The sequence below is a fragment of the Macrobrachium rosenbergii genome, chromosome 51 (assembly GCF_040412425.1).
Source record: "Macrobrachium rosenbergii isolate ZJJX-2024 chromosome 51, ASM4041242v1, whole genome shotgun sequence".
Classification (NCBI taxonomy): domain Eukaryota; kingdom Metazoa; phylum Arthropoda; class Malacostraca; order Decapoda; family Palaemonidae; genus Macrobrachium; species Macrobrachium rosenbergii.
This window is the reverse complement of record NC_089791.1, coordinates 22960888-22983691: the sequence shown is the minus strand read 5'-3', so window position 1 is coordinate 22983691 and position 22804 is coordinate 22960888. Positions and strand designations below refer to the sequence as shown.

Below are 22804 nucleotides of genomic sequence, written 5' to 3'. Positions count from 1 at the left end.
CAACGCATGATGGTTTTAAAGCCTTCGATCAATTTTCAATGGCACCACTTACGTATCCTACTGAACTTTCGAAGTGGATACATGTCTTTTTAATTATTTTCACCAATGCTGAAATGTCTCATACAAATCCTGCATCTTGATCAGCACATTGCTCTATGAAAACATTTCCATATGTAATACCTTTCCGAGATATCTTTCCTTTCTATTAAGATTTCATGCTCAGAGCTCCTCCAACAATTCGAAGACAATTTTTTTTCTTTTTTTTTTTTTGATTTGTTTCTTTGCTTCTCTTGGTATATCGGTCCTTTTACCAAAAACCTTCGTATTCTCAACCTCTTCCTTCTCATCGTTATAGCTTGGTGTTTCACTTAACCACGCCTTCTGCTTCCATCCATCATCTGTCATCTAGAATCCTAATTTTCAACATCTAGTCCAGGGCCGTCCAGCCCCATGCCCGTGGGGCAAAAGTGGCCCGTTTGATTTTGAAAGTGGCCCTCTAGAGAAAAATAAGTAAAAGTATATTTCTCTTTTTTATATCATAAAAATTATATTTGCCGCTTATCCTGAATAAAAGAAACATTCCTTGCAAAAAGTTTGTCAATTTCTTATTCCTAAATTCTGAATAATATGTTATAGGCATACATATATGCATATACACACACATGCATATATATACAAACAGGTGGCCCACATGACTTTTTTTTTTTTTTCAAGAGTGGCCCTCAGACTAAACAACTTGGACGGCCCTGATCTAGTCAATAAGTCTCACAAAATGATCATTATACATTTTAGCTTGAAACAACAAGGCTCACAAAATTACTATACATTTTAGCCTGAAGCAAATATACAACTCATATGTTTTCCATATACTCGTATTACCAAAGACTCTTCGTTTTCAGAATAACGATCATACATAAGGTAGCGCAATTAATTATTCATAAGCGCTGAAAACCATTATGACAAGTAAAACATTTCTGTAAATGGAGAGCTTCATAACCGAGATGGGAGATGACCGTATACACAATGCAATAAATTTTGACAGACTAAACTTAAAAAAATAAAAGGTTCTGCATTAATATATGAATATTTTTGTTTCATATATCTATACCATAGATATAAAGACAATTCCTTTCACGCTTTAGACACAGATGGCTTAAACCTTGCATTATATGCATTATTATATATGCAAGCATATTTTGAATTAAAACATATTTTATATACGTAATTCATTTTATTATACAAAAATATACATGCTGAGAAATCAGGATAAAGACAAAAGCTAGAAAGTAATACAAGAGAAATGAGGACAGAAAATAACAGTAGAAAAGGTAATCGGGGAAAATTAAAAGTTGAGATAATAATATATCGGTGGTATTCAAAGCTAAGACATTTTCATTTGTGTACCTAATTTGCCTTTAGAAGGGAGCTCCATAAGAATCAGAAGGAGCAGAGGGAGCGTCATAACTGTTGCTAGGAGCGGAAGCTGCCCCATTACCATTTGAGCCATAACCGTTGCCATTTCCATTGCCGTTCTTGTTTCCATTCCTCCTGCCATTTCCGTTACCATTTCCATTAGAGCCGTAACCATTGTTTCCATTACTGTTTCCATTGCCATTAGAGCCATAGCCATTGTTGCCATTGCCGTTGCGGTTACCATTTCCGTCGCCATAACCATAAGGCTGAACTCCGATGAGTTCGTTGACTGAGTAGAAGTCTTCAGCATCGGCGCAGTCGAAGTTGAACCACCAATCACAGACGAGGTACTGTTGGTTGAAGATGGTGCCGTTGGGGCAGAGGAAGGAGTCCTGCTGACGGCGTCCATTGGGCCTGTCCTGGCAGATGTGGAAGACCTGGCATCTAGCCTCAGCATCAGTGTCGGCGTAATATCCAGGGACATTCTGGGCATTGCAGTCGAATCCAGTATCTGGGACAGAGGCCAAGATTGGGTAGTCCTCTCCAGGGACTCCACCTCCAGGGATGTTCCCGGCCAGGGCTTCAATTGCAGGATCTACGCCATATCCATTTCTTGGGGGACCATAAGCACTGCTTGGTGGAGGGCCATAGCCGTTGCTTGGAGGACGATTATCAGCGGCTGCTAAGCTGAGAAGAGCTGTGGAGAGTTTTTTTTTTAACGTTAACTTATCTCCAACAGTATACTATTTGTCATGTTCTAAAAAGTGTTAATTTTTTCTTTGAAGTTTGCCCGACAATTTCCTAGTTATCAGTCTTGGATTTATAAATTATACACACACACATACATACATACATACATACAAATACATACATACATACAAAGTACATAAATTATTTATATATACATACATACATACATACATATATATATATACATACAAACATATATATATATACATATATACAATATATATATATATATATATATATATATATATATATATATATATATATATATATATATATATATATACTTATACTGTATGAGCTAGCGCGCATGCATGCTTAGCATTTAATTATAACAATCGATGAATAAATATATCTTCACATCCATTTGTTAAGGCTATATTTCAACTCATTGTTAACTGGTAAAGAATGTCAGTGGGTGTTAACTACCCATTATTACGTTTGATGATATGGACAACTGGAACGTTCTTATTCTGTATTAATTGCAAAAAAAAACTACCAAAGAAATTTTAAACCGAAACACAATTATCCATAAAAAACAAATGTACAGAAAATACATTTTAAAACTCTTTTCCTTACAACAGACAATGAGAGTCCTCATGGTGACTTTAATTTCAATGCAGAATACTAAACTTGAGACAGGATGGAGGTGAATATATGATAGCAGTCCCAGTCGTAGTATATATACGACACGCACATGAAACAGACTTTGGCTCCTCCCATTTGACCTTGCCGTTCTCATGGCCAAGCGAGGTCACACTGAATGTGGAAGATGCCCGTGATTTTTTTTTATTTCACCGAACAGACATAAGAGTTTCTTGGAATGACATTTTTAGTTTCCTGTAAAAGAAAACTATTGCGCCTGTTTTATCTGTCCGTCCACACTTTTCTGTCTGCCCTCAGATCTTAAAAACTGCTGAAGCTAGAGAGCTGGAAATTGGTATGTTGATCTTCCACCCTCCAATCATCAAACACACCAAATTTCATCCCTCTAGCCTCAGTAGTTTTTATTTTATTTAAGGTTAAATTTAGCCTTAATTGTGCTTCTGGCAACGATATAGGATAGGCCACCACCGGGCCCTGGTTAAAGTTTCATGGGCCGCGGCTCATACCGAGACTACCAAGAGAGAGAACTATTTTCGGTGGCCTTGATTATACGCTGTAGTAGCTGTACAGAAAACTCTATACTTCGGCGCATTTTTTAATTGTTTGATACAGTAATCGTGAAGAGGCTATATTTGTATTTAAGTGTCTTCAATAGTCGAGCTTACAAGAAAGATGCCAGTTTCTTTACCAGAAATAAAGGGATCCAGATATATGAGCACAAGGGAAACTCACAAAGCTGCTGGAGTGTCCCAGTCGGCATGGAGGATATGATTATGATCATGTTCTCGAATAACTGACGGGATTAGATGTTAAATACCCAAACTATACTGAATTTTTGCCCACCTTATGAATATCTTAAGTGTTGTGTTCGTCTTAAATTTATTTTATTGGCGAAAGATTTCTTCTTTCACACATTCAGGCTATAACATCTTCGGACAATTATCTTTGTGTTAATATATATATATATATATATATATATATATATATATATATATATATATATATATATATATGTATATATATATAAATGTATATATATATATGAATATATATAATATATAATATATGAATATATATATAATGTCATTGTATATATACATATCATTCTTAACACATCTGGGCAAAAACATTATGTTTAAGATTCTGGCAATTATATAGATTGTACTCTAGTTTGTGCGATGTCTTCAAAAATAACACTATTAGATTTTATCCAAAGAATTTGGAACTGAAAATTCTATGATCTCGACTCTGCAAATCTGAAAGTCTGCCCTAAACTTCAGACTCCTCTAACCATTTTCTTCGGAGAACAATGTAGAGTAGATTGCTAAAGTGGAACAGCAAGAAAGCAGGAATGGAGAATGGGGGAAGAAACTGGTTTGGAGGAAAGCTGATTAAAATCAATGTTCCAAAGTAGCAGGGCGACAGTTACAAGACTGACAGACCACCATAATTTCAAGTAACGCCTAATTATCTTCATCTTTTTACAATTATCTAAATACAAGTGTTCTGACCACTCCAGCGAACGTAACAAAATTTAGCGCTCTGCAATTAACAGGCCGGTGTTTGGGGGCAAATAAAAACAAGCAAAAAATGCGCCGAAGTTGCTTCGGCCACCGAAAATAGATCTATCTTTCGGTGGTCTCGGTATAATGCTGTATGAGCCGCCGCCCATGATACATTAATCTCGGCCCGGTGGTGGCCTGTCTTATATAGTTGCCAGATGCACGATTATGGCTAACTTCAACCTTAAATAAAATAAAAACTACTGAGGCTAGAAGGGTGCAATTTGGTATGTTTGATAACTGGAGGGTGGATGATCAGTATACTAATTTGCAGCCCTCTAGCCTTAGTAGTTTTTAAGATCTGAGGGCGGACAGAAAAAAGTGCGGACGGACAGACAAAGCCAACACAATAATTTACTTTTACAAAAAAACTGAAAAACTACCAAACAAAATGAGTGGTTCTTAATATGTACCGTGTATAAAAAACGAACTTACGGCGAAATAAGTGTTCGTATTCTTGTGCAAGTGCTTATTACATCCCGAAGAAAAGGCGAAAAATTATGCCTGGTAACAAAAGCTGAATGAGGCCATACCAGTCACGAACCATAAATGTCAGATGGTGGCATGTAAGGAGCATTCAGTTATTAATCAAGGACGGTTCATTTCATAGGATACGGCGAAGAAACGACAGGTATAAGTCATTAGCAAAACGCGAAAGATTCATCCGAGGAGCAATGACGTGTCCCAGATGATGTCGAAAAACATAATAATTCACCTGAAAATAGCATACGAAAAAAAAAATTTTTTTTTTTTCCTCAATCCTGTTTTCTGCATTTTAAAACGTTCAGGAGGAAATATGAAAGTATTAAACGGGTCTAGAGCGTACACGGGAGTCACGAAAGATACGGCGCGTTATCTAAATTGCCACGATAACGAGGAGCCTGCATGATGTATTAGTTTCCCGGTCTGCTCATCTTGCCCGATAAGGTGGTGTTAGTGACCATGTTAAGTTGCAATCAGTCATTCGTTCTAATGAAAGAGATGATGATGATGTTGATTCATTACGTGGCTGTGATAAAAATAAAAAATCCTACGATATTTTTACATAGTGATAAAAATATAAAATCATAAGATATCATTACACAGCTGTGATAAAAATAAAAAAATCCTAAGACGTCTTTACGTAGTGATGAAAATAAAAAGTCCTATGATATTTTTACATAGTGATAAAAATAAATAAAAAATCATAAAATATCATTACACAGGCGTGATAAAAATAAAAATAATTCCAAGATGTCTTTACGTAGTGATGAAAATAAAAAGTCCTATGATGTTTTGACATAGTGATAAAAATAAGAAAATCATAAAATATCATTACGCAGCTGTGATAAAAATAAAAAATCCTAAGACGCCTTTACGTAGTGATGAAAATAAAAAATCCTAAGATATTTTTACATGGTGATAAAAATAAAGAAAATCATACAATATCATTATGCAGCTGTGATGAAAATTAAAAAATCCTAGAGCGTCTTTACGTAGTGATGAAAATAAAAATTCCTAAGATATTTTTACATACCGATAAAAATTTAAAAAAGCATAAAATATCATTACGAAGCTGTGATAAAAATGAAAAATTCCTAAGATGTCTTTATGTAGTGATGAAAATGAAAAAATCACAAAATATCATTACACAGCTGTGATAAAAATAAAAATATCCTAAGATGCCTTTACGTAGTGATAAAATAAAAAAATAAAAAAAATATCATTACGCAGCTGTGATAAGAATTTTAAAAATCCTATGATGTCTTTATATAGTGATGAAAGTAAGAAAAATCATAAAATATCATTATGCAGCTCTGATAAAAATAAAAAATCCTAAGAGATATCCTAAGAGATTTTTACAGTGATAAAAATAAAAAAAAATCATAAAATATCGTTACGCAGCTGCGATAAAAATTTAAAAAATCCTAAGACGTCTTTATGTAGTGATAAAAATAAAAAAATCCATAAAATATCATTGGGCAGCTGTGATAAAAAAAAATCCTAAGATTTCTTTACGTGGTGATAAAAATAAAAATTTCCATAAAATATTATTACGCAGCAGTGATGAAAATAAAAAACCTCAGATGTCTTTACATAGTGATAAAAATAAAAAAATCATAAAATATCATTAGCTGTGATAAAAATAAAAAATCCTAAGAAGCCTTTGCGTAGTGATAAAAATTAAAAAATAATAAAGTATCATTATGCAGCTGTGATAAAAATAAAAAATCCTCAGATGTCTTTATGTAGAGATAAAATATAAAAAATCCATAAAATATTATTGCGCAGCTGTGATCAAAATAAAAAATCTTAAGGTGTCTTCACTAGTGATAAAAAATAAGAAAATCATAAAAATATTAATACGCACTGTGATAAAAAGAACACCTGCATGTGCTACACTGACTTTCTGCATACTGCTCTTGCGCGTGGAGGCCAATTTAATTGCCACCTACTGCCCTTTTCTAGCCCAGACACGAAGAACACGAAAAAGTAAAAAATGTAGGAGGTAGAGTACAGCGCAGACAAGACATAAGGAATGAATGTGACTCGTAAAATTACAAAGGTGGTAAGATTTAGGAAAACTGAAGCAGGAAGAAAATTCCAAAGCTCAACTGTAGGTGGAAAGATCACTGAGCCGTATAAGAATTTCGTACCAGATTTTCTGTTCAACAAATATGATGTTTCCTCTAATGTACGGTGGTTCCCGACAAAATACAAGACAACAATCCCTGTCATATTCACACTTAAGCAACTAAGCCGTGGATGGACACCCTGCGCAGAAAATGAGATTTATAGGTGCCGAATAGAAACAAGTAAAAAATGCGCCGAAGTTTACTTCGGCGCAATCGAGTTTTCTGTACTGCGTATAATGCTGTATAAAACTTTCAGCCACAGCCCATGAAACTCTCAGCAGCGGCCCATGATACTTTGAGCCACGGCCCGGTAGTGGGCTGTGTTGTTTGGCACCATGGCTAACTTTAACCTTAAATGAAATAAAAAACTACTGAGGCTAGAAGGCTGCAATTTGGTGTTTGATGATTGGTGGGTGGGTGATCAACATACCAATTTGCAGCTCTCTAGCCTCAGCAGTTTTTAAGATCTGAGGGCGGAGAGAAAAATTGAGGACGGACAGACAAATAGCCATCTCTATAATAGTTTTCTTTTCAGAAAACTAAAAACGGAACATTGCGACAAAGGCATCGACTTTCCTTGAATATGCTCTTCGTACAGTTAACACAAACTCCTTTATATGCTTTCTCCCATCTGGTGAAAATGAGACATTTTGGTATCTGTAGCGTGGACAGCAAGCACAAATTTATGGGATTATGGGTAATTACAAAGCTGTGAACAGACAAAGTTGCATATGAACGACATCATTGAGAATCTTAAGTGTTTCTGAAATGATTCTTTAAACTAAGCAGTTTTATACTGCATGAGCTTTAACATACAGGCAGGATTGATTGATTTTTTAATATCAGTAAATGATGTCACAACGTCAATGGTCACCGACTGGCATAAAAGGCAGGAACTTGAAGCATCTTACAAACTAACTATAAAATACAACGTAATATATATAGACTCTTCGGGGAAACAACGGTACAAAATTGATTAAAAGCATAAAATTATATCGATTTACCCCTTGAAAAATAAAGATATACCATATAAATAGACTCTGAATATCATCTTTAATCACTATTTACTTAGCAACTTAAAAAAAAAAATTAAAACTATTCCTCCCATAATGCGATAAACTGCAGATAAGGAATGTTATTTTTTTTTTTAAGTGTCCACATAAATACACCGAGATTCTCAACCAAGAGTCTTTAATTTTCGAAAAATTCAGCCAATAACTCGATAAACTGCAGATAAATACTGTTTTATCTAAATGTCTACAGAAACATGCCGAGATTCCCAACCAAGTACCTTCGATTTTCGAAGCGTTCAACCATTCCCCATCAGCAATGGCATGAAGCAACATCACCTGGCACTTAAATTCCAATCCATCTCTACCAAAAATTGCGTCGAGGAAGGTCATTAAGGTTAAGTCCATTCTGGACCATCCATGCGCAGGTTCTGTTCAACCCATTTTTTCATTTATGGAATAATTCCATCATTATGCGCAATCCCGAACCTTTCACATTCCGAAGCCCACGTGCCATTTCTCAAGTTTTATTATACTCAGTGAAACAGTTCAGTCGTTCTGTGGAAACACGAAGAAGTCGCATTCCGTAACCAATGGTATGGCAACATGCACACAACAAACTCGGAAGACGATGTATATTACGTACACGCAATAAATAAACGGAAAAAGTAATAAATTATTTTGTGTTCTTTTACAAACATAAGAACTTCAGTAACAGGGAGAAAGCACTGCAAAATCTTCCGAGAGAAAGTATGAAAGTGAGAATGTTCCTGAGAATCTTCAGCACTTAGACGATGAGAAATTGATAGGAAATGGATATGTTGCATAACCTTCATCTTATGTTAAAAATTTAAAGACAAACGGAGCGAGTGCCACTGAAAAAGCAGTCGAATTTGGACTTTATAGAGCCACCCAAAAATGACTTACTAATTACTTTATGTGATTATTCCATAATTGGTGTCATAATTACATTGGTCATTGAACCCAAAAACACATAATTTGACTTAATCAATCATTCTGTACTGTGACAGAAAATCTTGGTCACAATTTCTAACAGAACTCTCACTTAATCCAAAAATATCTATTAAAACAACACCTTAAATTCATTAAATTTTACGTTTTGGACAGAATAAAAAAGTTGACTATAACTTATGCTATCCTCTTGAACTTGATACTGGGAGGAAACAGTATAATATTTTTTTCACTGCGCATGTTAATTAGACAAACTAGTAGAATTTCTACATTCACGGTGCTGCCCTATAGATCTGCTCTTAAAACAGAAGGTGAAACTTTGAGCCAGGTCAAGTTTAAAAAGCTGGACAGCTAGATGGAAAGAGACACAAAAGAACTGATAAAAATCAAAACAGCAATAAGATATGAGCCCGGGGACAGAAGAGACTCTGAAACAATTAGCAACTGGGAATTACTTTTGCCGGAGATATGCAAAAAAAAAAAAAAAAACTCCAGGATATTTGCTTGATGGTGATCTGTCATCTTCGGCTGGAGAGGAATTCGATAGCAATCAATGTAATGTGATTGCAATCAGTTATGTTCACAAACTAAACGCAGACCTTAAAAAATTCGTTGTAATCCAGTATTATGACACTTAATGAGGAGAACTGGTCGAATAATCGATTGGTTTACAAGCACTTAAAACAAAACATGTCATCAACGCAGAAAAACACTAGCCAATTAAACATATATATATATATATATATATATATATATATATATATATATATATATATATATATATATATATATATATATATATATATATATATATATATATATATATATATATATATATATGGTCAAGTTCATAATAAAAAAAATAAAATCATGAACTACCATAAACACGAAACATGCACGTCTGACAACATACCCATTCATTAACATCACGAAATCATGTAGGGAATGGTGACCTAGCACCCAATAAAAGTGACTGATGGTTCTGGCTATCATGTTATGCATAAGGGTATGTGTTAACGTAGTACTTTGTGACACATTCTCTTTAGTTTCCGGGATAAGAACAGGAAGTCGTGATTTGAGGCCCTTGTGAGCAACTAGCCTCGACTTCTTGTGAGTGGATTTCATGAACAAATCCTAAACCAACATGGCAAAAAACGTAAGCCTTACACGAGGTGTCACGAATTATTTTAAATAATAATTGATACGCACTTTGCTAAACAACTGGGAACAAACATAAGTAAATTGTCACTTACCAGCCGAGGAACCAAAGCCAACATTATCTCTGTAAACCCCAGATTATTAAAATACAAGCCCAGAACAACGTCTCATTCAAATATTTAATTTTTCACCCTAAACGAGTTGAAAATGCGCCGAAGTTTCTTCGGCGCAATGGAGTTTTCTGTACAGCGCATAATCAAGGCCATCAAAAATAGAACTGTGGTGTTGTGTTGCCAGAAGCACGATTATGGAAAACTTTAACCTTAAATAAAATAAATATTACTGTGGCCAAAGGGTTGCAATTTGTTATGTTTGATGATTGGAGGGTGGATGATCAACATACCAATTTGCAGTCCTCTAGCCTCAGCAGTTTTTAAGACCTGAGGGCGGACAGAAAAGGTGCGGACCGACAGACAAAGCCGGCACAACAGTTTTCTTCTCAGAAAACTAAAACAGGCAGAACGGCGCTGCTACGAGCAAAACGTCCACAACACATTTTAATAAACAATAATCTAATCTTACCATTAAGAGTGAACTGTTTCCGTGCCGGAGCCTCATCCAATGACCACCATAATGTTTCTGATGACTGATTTATACGTCAGATTTTGAAAAGAAAACGTCTGACGCTAAATCTGGATGAAAACAATACAAAATTGGATACTGACGCGCCATCAAGATGCAAGGAAAAACAAACAGTTCAGTCGCTGCAGTACTGAAACAGTGGCGGCAACTCTTTGCAAATAGCCTTAATAAAAAAATCACTAAACTTACTAAATTTCTCATGAGTAACGCGCAAGACAGACGAGATAAATATTAAAAAAAACAAGCATCCGCCATTATTCCCACCTTGGAGTAGTTAGCATGAAAACTAGTAAAAACTTTTGACAGTAACATTTACCGAGGAAAAGATCGATACAACCAGTAAGCTAATCAACAGTAAAATTGCGAGAGGAAACAATATAAATGGAATACTCACATTTCTCTCACGCTCATGGAGTTGACTCTATAAACAACACAGTCCTGAAAAGTTACAAAGAGATGGATATTACTTACTGAAGTTGAAAGGAAACACAGATATCATCTTTTGTTTCATTTATGTTCCCTAATACTGCACATTACTGTACAGTATCAATTAATATTTCAGTAGAGAGAAAGAGGAGTTCAATATAAAATACAAGAAGGAGACAATTCACAAGATTTAAATTTTGAGGCTCGAAGCGATTTTTTTCCGACTCAAAAATCTGGAAGACTAAGTCACTATACACTACAGTATTATTCAAAGCTAAAACAAAAATACAGTAAAGTTATTCAACTTCAAGAGATGATTCTTGAAGAAAGAGTAACAAAATTAACGACTTCTAGTCCAAGAAATATTTGTCTGCGTCATAATGAAGACGTTTCGATAACCATATAAGGAACTCACATTTAAACATACTTTTCTTTGAGAAAAATCTGTATGTCCCGTCACGACTTCGTATCAACGGAAGTAGGAAAAAAGCAACTGGCCCATCTTTTGCCAGGTAATAACATACCTCTCTCTCCTCATCAATATCATATGAATTAGTATGCAACAAATTCAAAGTATACTCTAAGACACACGATCTAATCTCCCCGCACCGATCGTGCTACAGCTTCTCGATTCTCATATTGCATGATCAATACTGTATCATTGAGGTTAAGCACTCTTTCCCCAGACCACGATTTTTCTATAAGATTACCCAGATGTGGAATTGGGTACATCGTGGTCTGAAAAACGTATCGGCATTCCATCGCGCTGAATACCATGTTATGCAATGGTGTAATGTTGGAGGACAACAAATATCTAGAGAAAATTCAATTACCAACGTGTTTTACACCGTCTCAGTGACTCCAGTCGGTACAGCTTCCACCTTAAGGCCACAGTGTTAAACAATCGGAACAGCTTCCACCTCAAGGCCACAGTGTTAAACAATTCCATAGGTCAGTTCTCTGCCTAGGGGACTCACCTTAAAAAAAAGCCCCCATACAGATGAATACTCAAATCACGTCCTCCTTCATAATTTGTGTAGCAATACGCTGACATCATGTCTTTATCCTTTCAATATCTGAACGATATCACCCACACTACACAGGTTCTCCGAGGAAAATAGTAGTCACTGTCCACAGACTCAGACTTGTCTTTATTTGAAACTGGGAGTCTATATAGGACCCACATCCAGCAAACTTGTGAACAGGTAATGGACTGATTCTTATCTCAATCCACTACCTACAGCAATATCCATAAGATCTTCCAGTTCCGGTAGAGCTGTCGACGTTCTTTGTTACCCAAGATGACGACCTGCACCTGTAAGATTATCCTAGCAGAAAATTTAATTTTTGAACTGAAATTCTCTCTCTCTCGCTCTCAAACTAATAGCAACTCCCTTTCCCTATGGGTTCCTTCACCAATTACTGCACTGCATTTCTCATTCAACTTTCAACTTGTGAGCTAACCCCCTTTAAACCTGAATTAATGAATAAGTTCATTCAATTATTATATTTTTTATATTCATTCTTGGCGTATATACGACTCAACCAGGCCTTACTGATATTAAACTCTCTTCAATTGATAGGCTCGTTCAAGGCCAGCTTCTTAAATCTAAGTCACAACAGCAACTTTATGTATTTCATTCTCAGCATCCTACAATATCTTTTATTCAACATCCAACTTTATATCCTTACTCAGTCTTTCACAATCAAAGCACTTTCATTTCATTTTTGCTCTTAACTCTTAAACATCAAAACATTACCATCTACACGCCACCATCATCCGATTCTTCAAACCTCTAAACGTTTACAACGAAACACTAGCATAACGTGTTTCAATATCAGGCCACTAATCTCATGAACATTTTTAATCTTCCAACATCAATACACCAAAATCACGTCTCTTTTCAGCCTTCCAGCATCTGGCTACGAATATCACGGACCTCTCTGACCTTTCAGCATCAGAAGGTTATCATCCTGTACTTTACCTGACTTTTATATACTGCCTCGAATAAGGTTTTGGTCCGTAATAACATCAAAAGACCTGCGAGATATAGTTACCAAGAACACAAGATGCAGTCAGATAACCAGTTATACAGAGAACAAAAAGCAAAAGTGCTAAGTACTAGCCATAACTGGAAAGTATTCCTGCTACTTCAAATTGCCATTTTGACTGAAAAAACAGCGGATGTAAAATGTTAAACATACCAGAAGAATAATCATATCACTTCGACCACTCATCGGAGTGAATCCAAGAATTCTTAAAGAAAACGAATAATGAAAAATTATTTTTTACAAACCTGGACATTATTTCTGTTTTAATGTTTTGTACATTTACATTTCACTAAGTCTTCAAGAAAAAAGTTCCAATAACAGCATCAAACACCAAAGCTTAATTCAGCTCTATGATTTCGGTATGACAATCACAAACGAATGAATGTACTTTTGGGCATCTAGGTCCTATCCTGACCACCACAGACTGAGAACAACTCTGAGAGCTGTCAGGCCTTCAGTATGCGATATGCGATTGCAATATAACAGCAATTTTGTGTTGGCAAATGCAGCAGGTAGGTCTAAAAGTTATCGAGGTATCCTCTAACTCTTAAGAACATAGAAGGGAAATAAACCGATGCTTTTTAAAAAAAAATGCCGAAAGGAACGCATATTTATCCTGTCTAGCTGGCTGTTTGAAAGTTGCTGAGAGAGGATTTGCACAAACACTAAAACCATTTTCTGGCTCAGGCGTGAAGGAAATAAGAGACAAGAAGGAACAGGGGATTAAGTCCTGAAGGAAATAAGCAAGAGAGAAAAAGGAAAGGAAATTAGGCCCTAAACTCGATGAGACTAAAGTGGTTTTTGAAAGACACACGAATTAGGGAATTATATCTGTTTTAACGGCGTACCAGTACGATGAAGATTAATGAAGAAAGAGTGGGTGGTCACGAAAGACTGCAATAAAATAATAAGAAGAATTTCACCCCGTTCAAACAAAGATCATACCCGATTTCCCGCTAAGAAAGAATACCCACATGAATTCAATCCTCGCTACAGTGTACTCGTGCGCCCAAGTAATTCCAGATAACTTTCCCTATTTAATCTTTAAGGGTCCTTCCCCATCTCCACAACAAAACCTCAAAAATGAATGCTACAATATTACAGACCCAGAGGCCGTTAAGTCTGTTTCATGGCAATAGGAATCTCCATCTGCCTTGCGTAGCTCAAGACCTGCTGTCTTGCCTCAGCGTTGCAACAATCGCTGAAATTATGGTCACGCTGCAATGGTCAAAGGCACATAAAATGGAGGTTATTGATCTTCTGCTCGCAACGCACTGCTCTCTTTACACGATTATCCGCGGAGATTAAATTGTGGTCTCTTAAGAAGTTGTGGGGTGGGGGTGGGGGGACTCGCAATGTTTCCCGTTTCAGAACAGAATAGAATATAGAATTTTGGCTAAAAGCCAAGCACTGGGACCTATGAGGCCATTCAGCGCTGAAACGGAAACTGACAGTAAAAGGTTTGAAAGGTGTAACAGGAGGAAAACCTCGCAGTCGCACTATGAATCAATTGTTAGGAAAAAAGTTAAGTATATCTTCGTTTAACCAGACCACTGAGCTGATTAACAGCTCTCCTAGGGCTGGCCCGAAGGATTAGATTTATTTTACGTGGCTAAGAACCAACTGGTTACCTAGCAACGGGACCTACAGCTTATTGTGGAATCCGAACCACATTATCACGAGAAATTAATTTCTATTACCAGAAATAAATTCCTCTAATTCTTCATTGGCCGGTCGGAGAGTCGAACACTGGGCCAACAGCATGCTAGCCGAGAGCTCTACCCACCCATCCAATGAAGAACAACTCAATTGTTAGGAGAGGGTGGAAGTAAGATGGAAGAGAGAGAATATGAACGGAGGTACAGTAAAAGGAATGAAAGGGGTTGCAGCTACGGGGCCAACGGAAAGCTGCAAAGAACCTTAAGTAAACCGAATGAGGTGCACTGACGGACCTCCCACCCCCAACTACGGGGGGCCTTTCAGAGACCGGCTGCAGGAGAGCTTCTCAATGCATGACCGCCGGCAACTTGGGAAAACAAGACTTAAGCGTAATCCTATCGCGGTCGTCAATCTTTAATTCGCGAGTTAAAAACGACGTAAGATTATTTTGTCCGTATCCATGTCAGAGGTACGAAATATTTCTTACGCAACTGACACCACTCATTTTCTTAGGACGATCCAAAGGAAAATACAGCGTATAAGATTTCCAGCGAGACATCTCTAGTATAATGCTTTTCTTGATCATTTAATGATATTAAAAATGGTGAATACTACATGATGCCTCTTACTAGTAAAGAAAAGAACGGTTTTAGGTGTTCTAATGTTTTATCTTCTTTCTTGATTGAGAAATAGCCTCCTCTCTCTCTCTCTCTCTCTCTCTCTCTCTCTCTCTCTCTCTCTCTCTCTCTCTCCCCCGCTAAAAAAAACTCCTCAGTCTTGCTATGCAATGAAAACAAAAGCACTTTTCATTAAAAAAAAAAGTCTTCCCAACAACTCGAGGTCTTCCCACCAATTGCTTCGAAATGGTCTCTGACCTATTCCAATGGAGAATGCTGGGGTCAGGAGATTTAATTTTATCACATCACATAGGCAGCTCCTGTCAAATCAATTCATACAGTAGGTTCAAAGGGCAATTAGAACGGCCGAGAATGGAAATGCCTAAAAAATGAGTACTGAGGAGCTTTTTTTTTTTTTGAACGAGAGAGAGAGAGAGAGAGAGAGAGAGAGAGAGAGAGAGAGAGAGAGAGAGAGAGAGAGAGAGAGGAGGCTATTTATCAATCAAGAACGGAGATAGAACATTTGAGCACCTGAAACCGTTCTTTTCTTTGTTAGTAAGAGACATCATGTAGTTTTCACCATTTTTAATATCATTCGTAATACACATATATTTCATGAAACAATATTAAAATACCCCATCAAATTATCAAAGTCCATTCGACATGAAAGAATAAAAAAAAAAAAACAGACGCAAGTAAGCAGGAGTATAGTGAGAGATGAAAATGATATATGAACAAAAAACAAGAAAGGAGCTTAGTGTGTGTGTGTAGTATATGTATATATATATATATATATATATATATATATATATATATATATATATATATATATATATATATATATTATATATATATATATATATATATATATATATATATATATATATATATATATATATATATATATATATATATATATTATATATGTATATATACATATACACACATATAAATATATATATAAATAAATAAATACATAAACATATATATACTGTACAGTATATATGTATTATTTTAATTGCTTCTATTATTTTCTAAAAAAAAAGTTGTCATTTGGTGGATATCTTATTCTGTATTGTCACATTTTATTTGTAAGTCAATGACTAGATTCGTTTATCAAAACTTTTGCCTGGCCAAATTCATGTGAATTTCGTGATGTCATGGAATCTTTCTAACTTGTTGAGCATCATTTACTAAGATTAGGGAATTTATTTTCTTGGACAGAATTTGGCATTTTGCTGATGTTAGATTTGACTGATTATATCACATGCTTGGTTTTTCTGTAATTGACATGGTGATGCTCTACAAGATTATTTTCAAGTATAGAATATAATTTGTTATGAGTATTTTGATTTATGGGCATGAGTCATGGTACAGTGAAGTGACTTGGGATAAAAAATTCTTAGCATTTGAAAATAAGGCACTCAGAAGAATATTAGGAATTAATTGGGGGGATAGGATATCAAATAACAGAATTAAAGAAGTAACAGGGGTACAGCCGGTCAATGAGCATGTTAGGTTCTCATGCTTGAAGTGGCTAGGCCATGTGTATAGAAGGCAGGGAATAGTACGAGTTACACTGGGGTGGGTTGCCCTTGGTAGAAGAGGTAGAGGTAGGCCAAAAGGAGACGGGGTTAAGGACAATGAGGCGGGAAGCAGGAGATGAGTGTTGGGGAGATTCTGAGGAGTTAGCCCAGAACAGAATGTGGTGGCGTGACTTCATCCCCGTGGGTGTCACAGGAAATGATTGATTGAATATAATTTATATCCAGTCAGATGTCTTAAAAGATACGTTTCAGAACATTCGAAAAGCTCAAAGTTCAAAGCTTAACAGGTGCCAAAGTCAGTCTAACAGAACACTGAGAAAGTTCAAAGTGATCCTTCTGGTTACATATGACAAGACTTTTAATTCCATTTCGGACACATTACGTCGTTCCAAAAGGGGGTAGGTACCAGGCCGGGGCTAAAATACCTTCTCATCTTAAGACTGACATTTCATTCGTGTACTTGAAATAAAGAAGGGATAAATATCACGGTGGGCATTTTAGAAGTCTGCGTAAGAAATCTTGCGGAAATGAGGAGGAATTTTTTATAAAAATATTTGGCCCCAAGATGAAAAAACTAAGCTTCCTGACAAGTGTAATATGTAATAATGTGTCATTGGATATACTGGAAAGGAGGTTAAAATGTCACTCAATACCTTACCAAAAGGCATGCCGGGATTCTGAGGCTGTGTGAGATAATATCCACACTTCACCTACACACAAACTTTATAGGCGGCAACTCTCATGTACTGATTATGTAAAGGCAGCATAATAGTGTACAGTATCAGTAAATGGAAGCCACCTACCTACAAACCAGTGTGTGGAACCCCTCATTCATATGCTTTGTAAAGGTTGTCTAATAAAAATACGTCAAGATTAAGAGGACCCATGCACTGCACAATCATGATACAATAAACAGATACCTAATGCCTAATGGTGCTATAGGAACGGAATATAAAACTTAGGCCAAAGGCCAGGTGCTGGGACCTATGAGGCCATTCAGCGCTGGAAGGGAAACTGAAGAGTAAAAAGGTTTTCAAGGTGTAACAGGAGGAAAACCTCAAAGCAGTTGCACGATGAAACAATTGTTAGGAGAGGGTGGAAAGCACGACTGAAGAGAGATAATGTGAGCGGAGGTCAAATAAAAGGAATGGAAGGGATTGCAGCTAGGGGCCGAAGGGACATTCAAAGAGCCTTAAATAATACTTACAGTGCACCACATGAGGTGCACCAACGGCACTACACCACTAAAGTCCTACGAGTGCTTTGGACATTAAAACTGCAAGTACGTACCGTATTAAATCTCATGTTCATTTTCCAGCCCCTAACCTTATTTCTCACTCTCAATGTCACTATTATTTCCTATTCATGGTTGTGAAAGTCACCACTGTCACCATATCCAGCACCTTCTTGTAAACATTTCTGCACTACACAAATCACGGCCAGTGAGCCTGACATCTTAAATGTTAAATGGAAACAATAAGGAAATGTTACTTCTTAATTTTTAATTACATTCAAAGCAATTCAAGTGACTCCACAAATATGAATATAAACGCACATGACCAAATGAAGTCTAAAAGGAATGTTCTCCCTTTTACAATCAATTTCGTGCTTGTTATTTATTTATCAATATGTTAATTTACCTGTTTCTCTAATAACTGATCTCCTCTTTCAGTAGTCCTCATTACCTTCTATTACTCCTTTCGAATAAACACCATATTCTTATGAAGCTTGAATTTCAAGTCAATGGCCCCTCTGAGCTTGTTCCGCATGAACAGGGTTCATCTGAATAATAATAATAATAATAATAATAATAATAATAATAATAATAATAATAATAATAATAATGCGAAGATACCGTTTGGTAAAAAACACTAACATCCAGTATAATGAATATTTTTTATGAATTAGTATTATTACTCTACAAGCACTTAATAGGTTACGACACCCAGACCAGCTTTGACATGCCAAAAATGAGTCCCATAATATCAGCAAGCAGTCCTACCCTGCCCTCATGCCTGACCTTGACGTGAGTTTGACTTGTCGCCAACGAGTATGCTGAAGAAACTGGCAGCCCAATGTGCAGTTTCAGTGAAATTCAAACTATTGTAAAGGCCAGGCTTGGAACTATGAGGTCGTTGAGCAATGAGGATAAAATTTGAAAGAATTGCTGCAAGAGGGTGGAAAGTCAGATGGAAGGGGTGAGAATACAGACAGAAGTATACCATATAATGTATTTGATTATTTATCACGTCAAATTAGTTCCTCATCAGGCCACGATACTTTTAAATATTATTGTTATTATTATTATTATTATTATTATTATTATTATTATTATTATTATTATTATTATTATTATTATTATTCAGAAGACGAGCCCTATTCACATGGGACAAGCCCACCACAGGGGCCAAGGACTTGAAATTCAAGCTTCCAGAGAATATTACGGTGTTAATTTGAAAGAAGTGATAGAAGGAATTGGGACATACAGAAAGCAGGGATCAGTTTTCAGAAAAGGAAAAATAAATAATCAAATGGACAGCCTAACCTGATTAACCTAGACAGCATAGCTTGAATAGACAACCTAATCTGAATAGACAGCCTAATTTGAATAGACATCCTAACCTGAATAACCTAGACAGCTTAGACTGATAGACATCCTAACCTGAATAAACATCCTAGGCTGAATACAAAGCCTAACTTGGATAGACAGCCTAGCCTGGATAGATATCCTAACCTTAATAGCCTAGACAGCCTGGCCTGGATAGACATCTAACCTTTAATAGCCTAGACAGCCTAGCTTGAATAGATATCCCAATTTGAATAGACAGCCTAACTTGAATAGATGGCTTAGCCTGAATAGACATCCTAACCTGAATAGACATTCTAACCTTAATAGACAGCCTAACCTCGATAGACTATAGGCAGCCTAGCTTGAATAGACAACCTAATATAAACAGACAGCCTAACTTAAATAGCCGTCCTAACCTAGATATACAGCCTAGCCTGAATAGGCAGCATAGATTGGCATATAGTGATCCAAATGATACCAAATTTGACAGAATGACGGAAGATTTAATGAATAATAAAGTTATTTGCCAGCAATCATCATTCATCGACTTTCTTACCGGCTGGCAAAGGCTGTCCGCTGGACGTTCACTGGTCCTGAAAGGAGCTGGAACTCTGGAGAGGAAGAGCGCAACTAGAACTTAGACCTGTGGCCAGGCTGGCGGATGGACAGCAGTTCAGGGTCCGCTGGACGTTCACTGGTCCTGGAAGAAACTGAAACTCTGGAGTGGAAGAGCGCAACTGGAACTTAGACCTATGGCCAGGTTGGCACACGGACAGCAGTTGCAGGGCTGCTGGACGTTCACTGGTCCTGGAAGGAGCTGGAACACTGGAGCAAAAGAGTGCAACTGGAACTTAGACCTATGGCCAGGCTGGTGGATGGACAGCAGTTGGGGGGGCCACTGGACGTTCACTGGTCCTGGAAGAAACTGGAACTCAGAAGAGGAAGAACGCAACTGGAACTTAGACCTATGGCCAAGCTGGCAGATGGACAGCAGCTGGGGTCCACTGCATGTTCACTGGTCCTGGAAAGCTGGAACTCTGGAGCGGAAGAGCGGAACTGGAACTTAGACCTATGGCCAGGCTGGTAGATGGACAGCGGTTGGGGGCTGCTGGATGTTCACTGGTCCTGGAAGAAACTGAAACTCTGGAGCGGAAGAGCACAACTGGAACTTTGACCTATGGCCAGGCTGGCACATGGACAGCGGTTGGGGGGCCGCTGGACGTTCACTGGTCCTGGAAGGAGTTGGAACACTGGAGCAGAAGAGGCAACTGGAACTTAGACCTATGGCGAAGCTGGCGGATGGACGTGGTTGAGGTCCGCTGGATGTTCACTGGGCCTGGAAGAAGCTGGAACTCTGGAGCGGAAGAGCGCAACTGGAACTTAGACCTATGGCCAGGCTAGCACATGGACAACGGTTGGGGGGGCCACTGGACGTTCACTGGTCCTGGAAGAAGCTGGAAATCTGGAGAAGAGTGCAACTGGAACTTAGACCTATGGCCAGGCTGGCGGATGGACAGCGGTTGGGGTGCTGCTGGACTGTCCACTAGTCCTGGAAGAAACGGAACTCTGGAGCAGAAGAGCGCAACTGGAACTTTGACATACGGCCAGTCTGGTGGATGGACAGCGGCTGGGGGTCCGCTGGACATTCACTAGTCCTGGAAGAAGCTGAAACTCTGGAGTGGAAGAGCACAACTGGAACTTAGACCTATAGCCAGGCTGGTGGATGGACAGCAGTTGGGGAGCCGCTGGATGTTCACTGGTCCTGGAAGATCACAACTGGAACTTAGACCTATGGCCAGGCTGGCGGATGGACAGCAGTTGGGGGGGGCCGCTGGACATTCACTGGTCCTGGAATAAGCTGGAACTCTGGAGCGGAAGAGCGCAACTGGAATTTAGATCTATTGCCAGGCTGGCAGACGGACAGCAGCTGGGGGTCCGCTGCATGTTCACTGGTCCTGGAAGAAGCTGGAACTCTGGAGCGGAAGAGCGGAACTGGAACTTAGACCTATGGCCAGGCTGGTAGATGGACAGCGGTTGGGGGGCTGCTGGACGTTCACTGGTCCTGGAAGAAACTGAAACTCTGGAGCGGAAGAGCACAACTGGAACTTTGACGTGTGGCCAGGCTGGCACATGGACAGCGGTTGGGGGGCCGCTGGACGTTCACTGGTCCTGGAAGGAGCAACACTGGAGCAGAAGAGGGCAACTGGAACTTAGACCTATGGCGAAGCTGGCGGATGGACGTGGTTGGGGTCCGCTGGATGTTCACTGGGCCTGGAAGAAGCTGGAACTCTGGAGCGGAAGAGTGCAACTGGAACTTAGACCTATGGCCAGGCTGGCACATGGACAACGGTTGGGGGCCACTGGACGTTCACTGGTCCTGGAAGAAGCTGGAAATCTGAGAAGAGTGCAACTGGAACTTAGACCTATGGCCAAGGCTGGCGGATGGACAGCGGTTGGGGCTGCTGGACTGTCCACTGGTCCTGGAAGAAACGGAACTCTGGAGCAGAAGAGCGCAACTGGAACTTTGACATACGGCCAGTCTGGTGGATGGACAGCGGCTGGGGTCCGCTGGACATTCACTAGTCCTGGAAGAAGCTGAAACTCTGGAGTGGAAGAGCACAACTGGAACTTAGACCCATAGCCAGGCTGGTGGATGGACAGCGGTTGGGGGCCGCTGGATGTTCACTGGTCCGGAAGATCACAACTGAACTTAGACCTATGGCCAGGGCTGGCGGATGGACAGCAGTTGGGGGCCGCTGGACATTCACTGGTCCTGGAATAAGCTGGAACTCTGAGCGAAGAGCGCAACTGGAATTTAGATCTATTGCCAGGCTGGCAGACGGACAGCAGATGGGGGTCTGTTGACGTTCACTGGTCCTGGAAGAAGCTGGAACTCTGGAGTGGAAGAGCGCAACTGGAACTTTGGAAGAGCACAACTGGACCTCTGGAGCGCCTGGAACTTAGACCAATAGACCGGTGGGCGGATAGCAGTTGGGGGGCCGCTGGACATTCAATGGCCCTAGAAGCAGATGGATGATCTGGGAACGGAATAGAGCGCCTAGAACTTCGATCTGTGGCAACCAGAATGGCGGGCAGACAGTGGTTGGGGGGCCGCTGTATGTTCACTGGCCATGGAAGCAGCTGGAGCTCTGGAGTCCCTGGAACTTAGACCAATTGGCCCAGGCCAGCGGACAGATACCGGTTGGGGT

The 22804-nt window shown here is 38.6% G+C and overlaps 1 protein-coding gene across 1 annotated transcript; it reads right to left on the bottom strand.

The window, feature by feature from the left end:
• Positions 1 to 1316: 1316 nt before the first annotated feature.
• Positions 1317 to 20605, bottom strand: LOC136832968 (pro-resilin-like). Its single transcript, XM_067094621.1, has 4 exons — positions 20601 to 20605; positions 20239 to 20420; positions 19047 to 19193; positions 1317 to 2110 (listed from the first exon to the last, which is right to left on the bottom strand). The coding sequence occupies exons 1-4, from the start codon at positions 20603 to 20605 to the stop codon at positions 1416 to 1418; spliced, it is 1029 nt and encodes a 342-aa protein (XP_066950722.1). The 3' UTR covers positions 1317 to 1415.
• Between the last annotated feature and the right edge of the window lie 2199 nt (positions 20606 to 22804).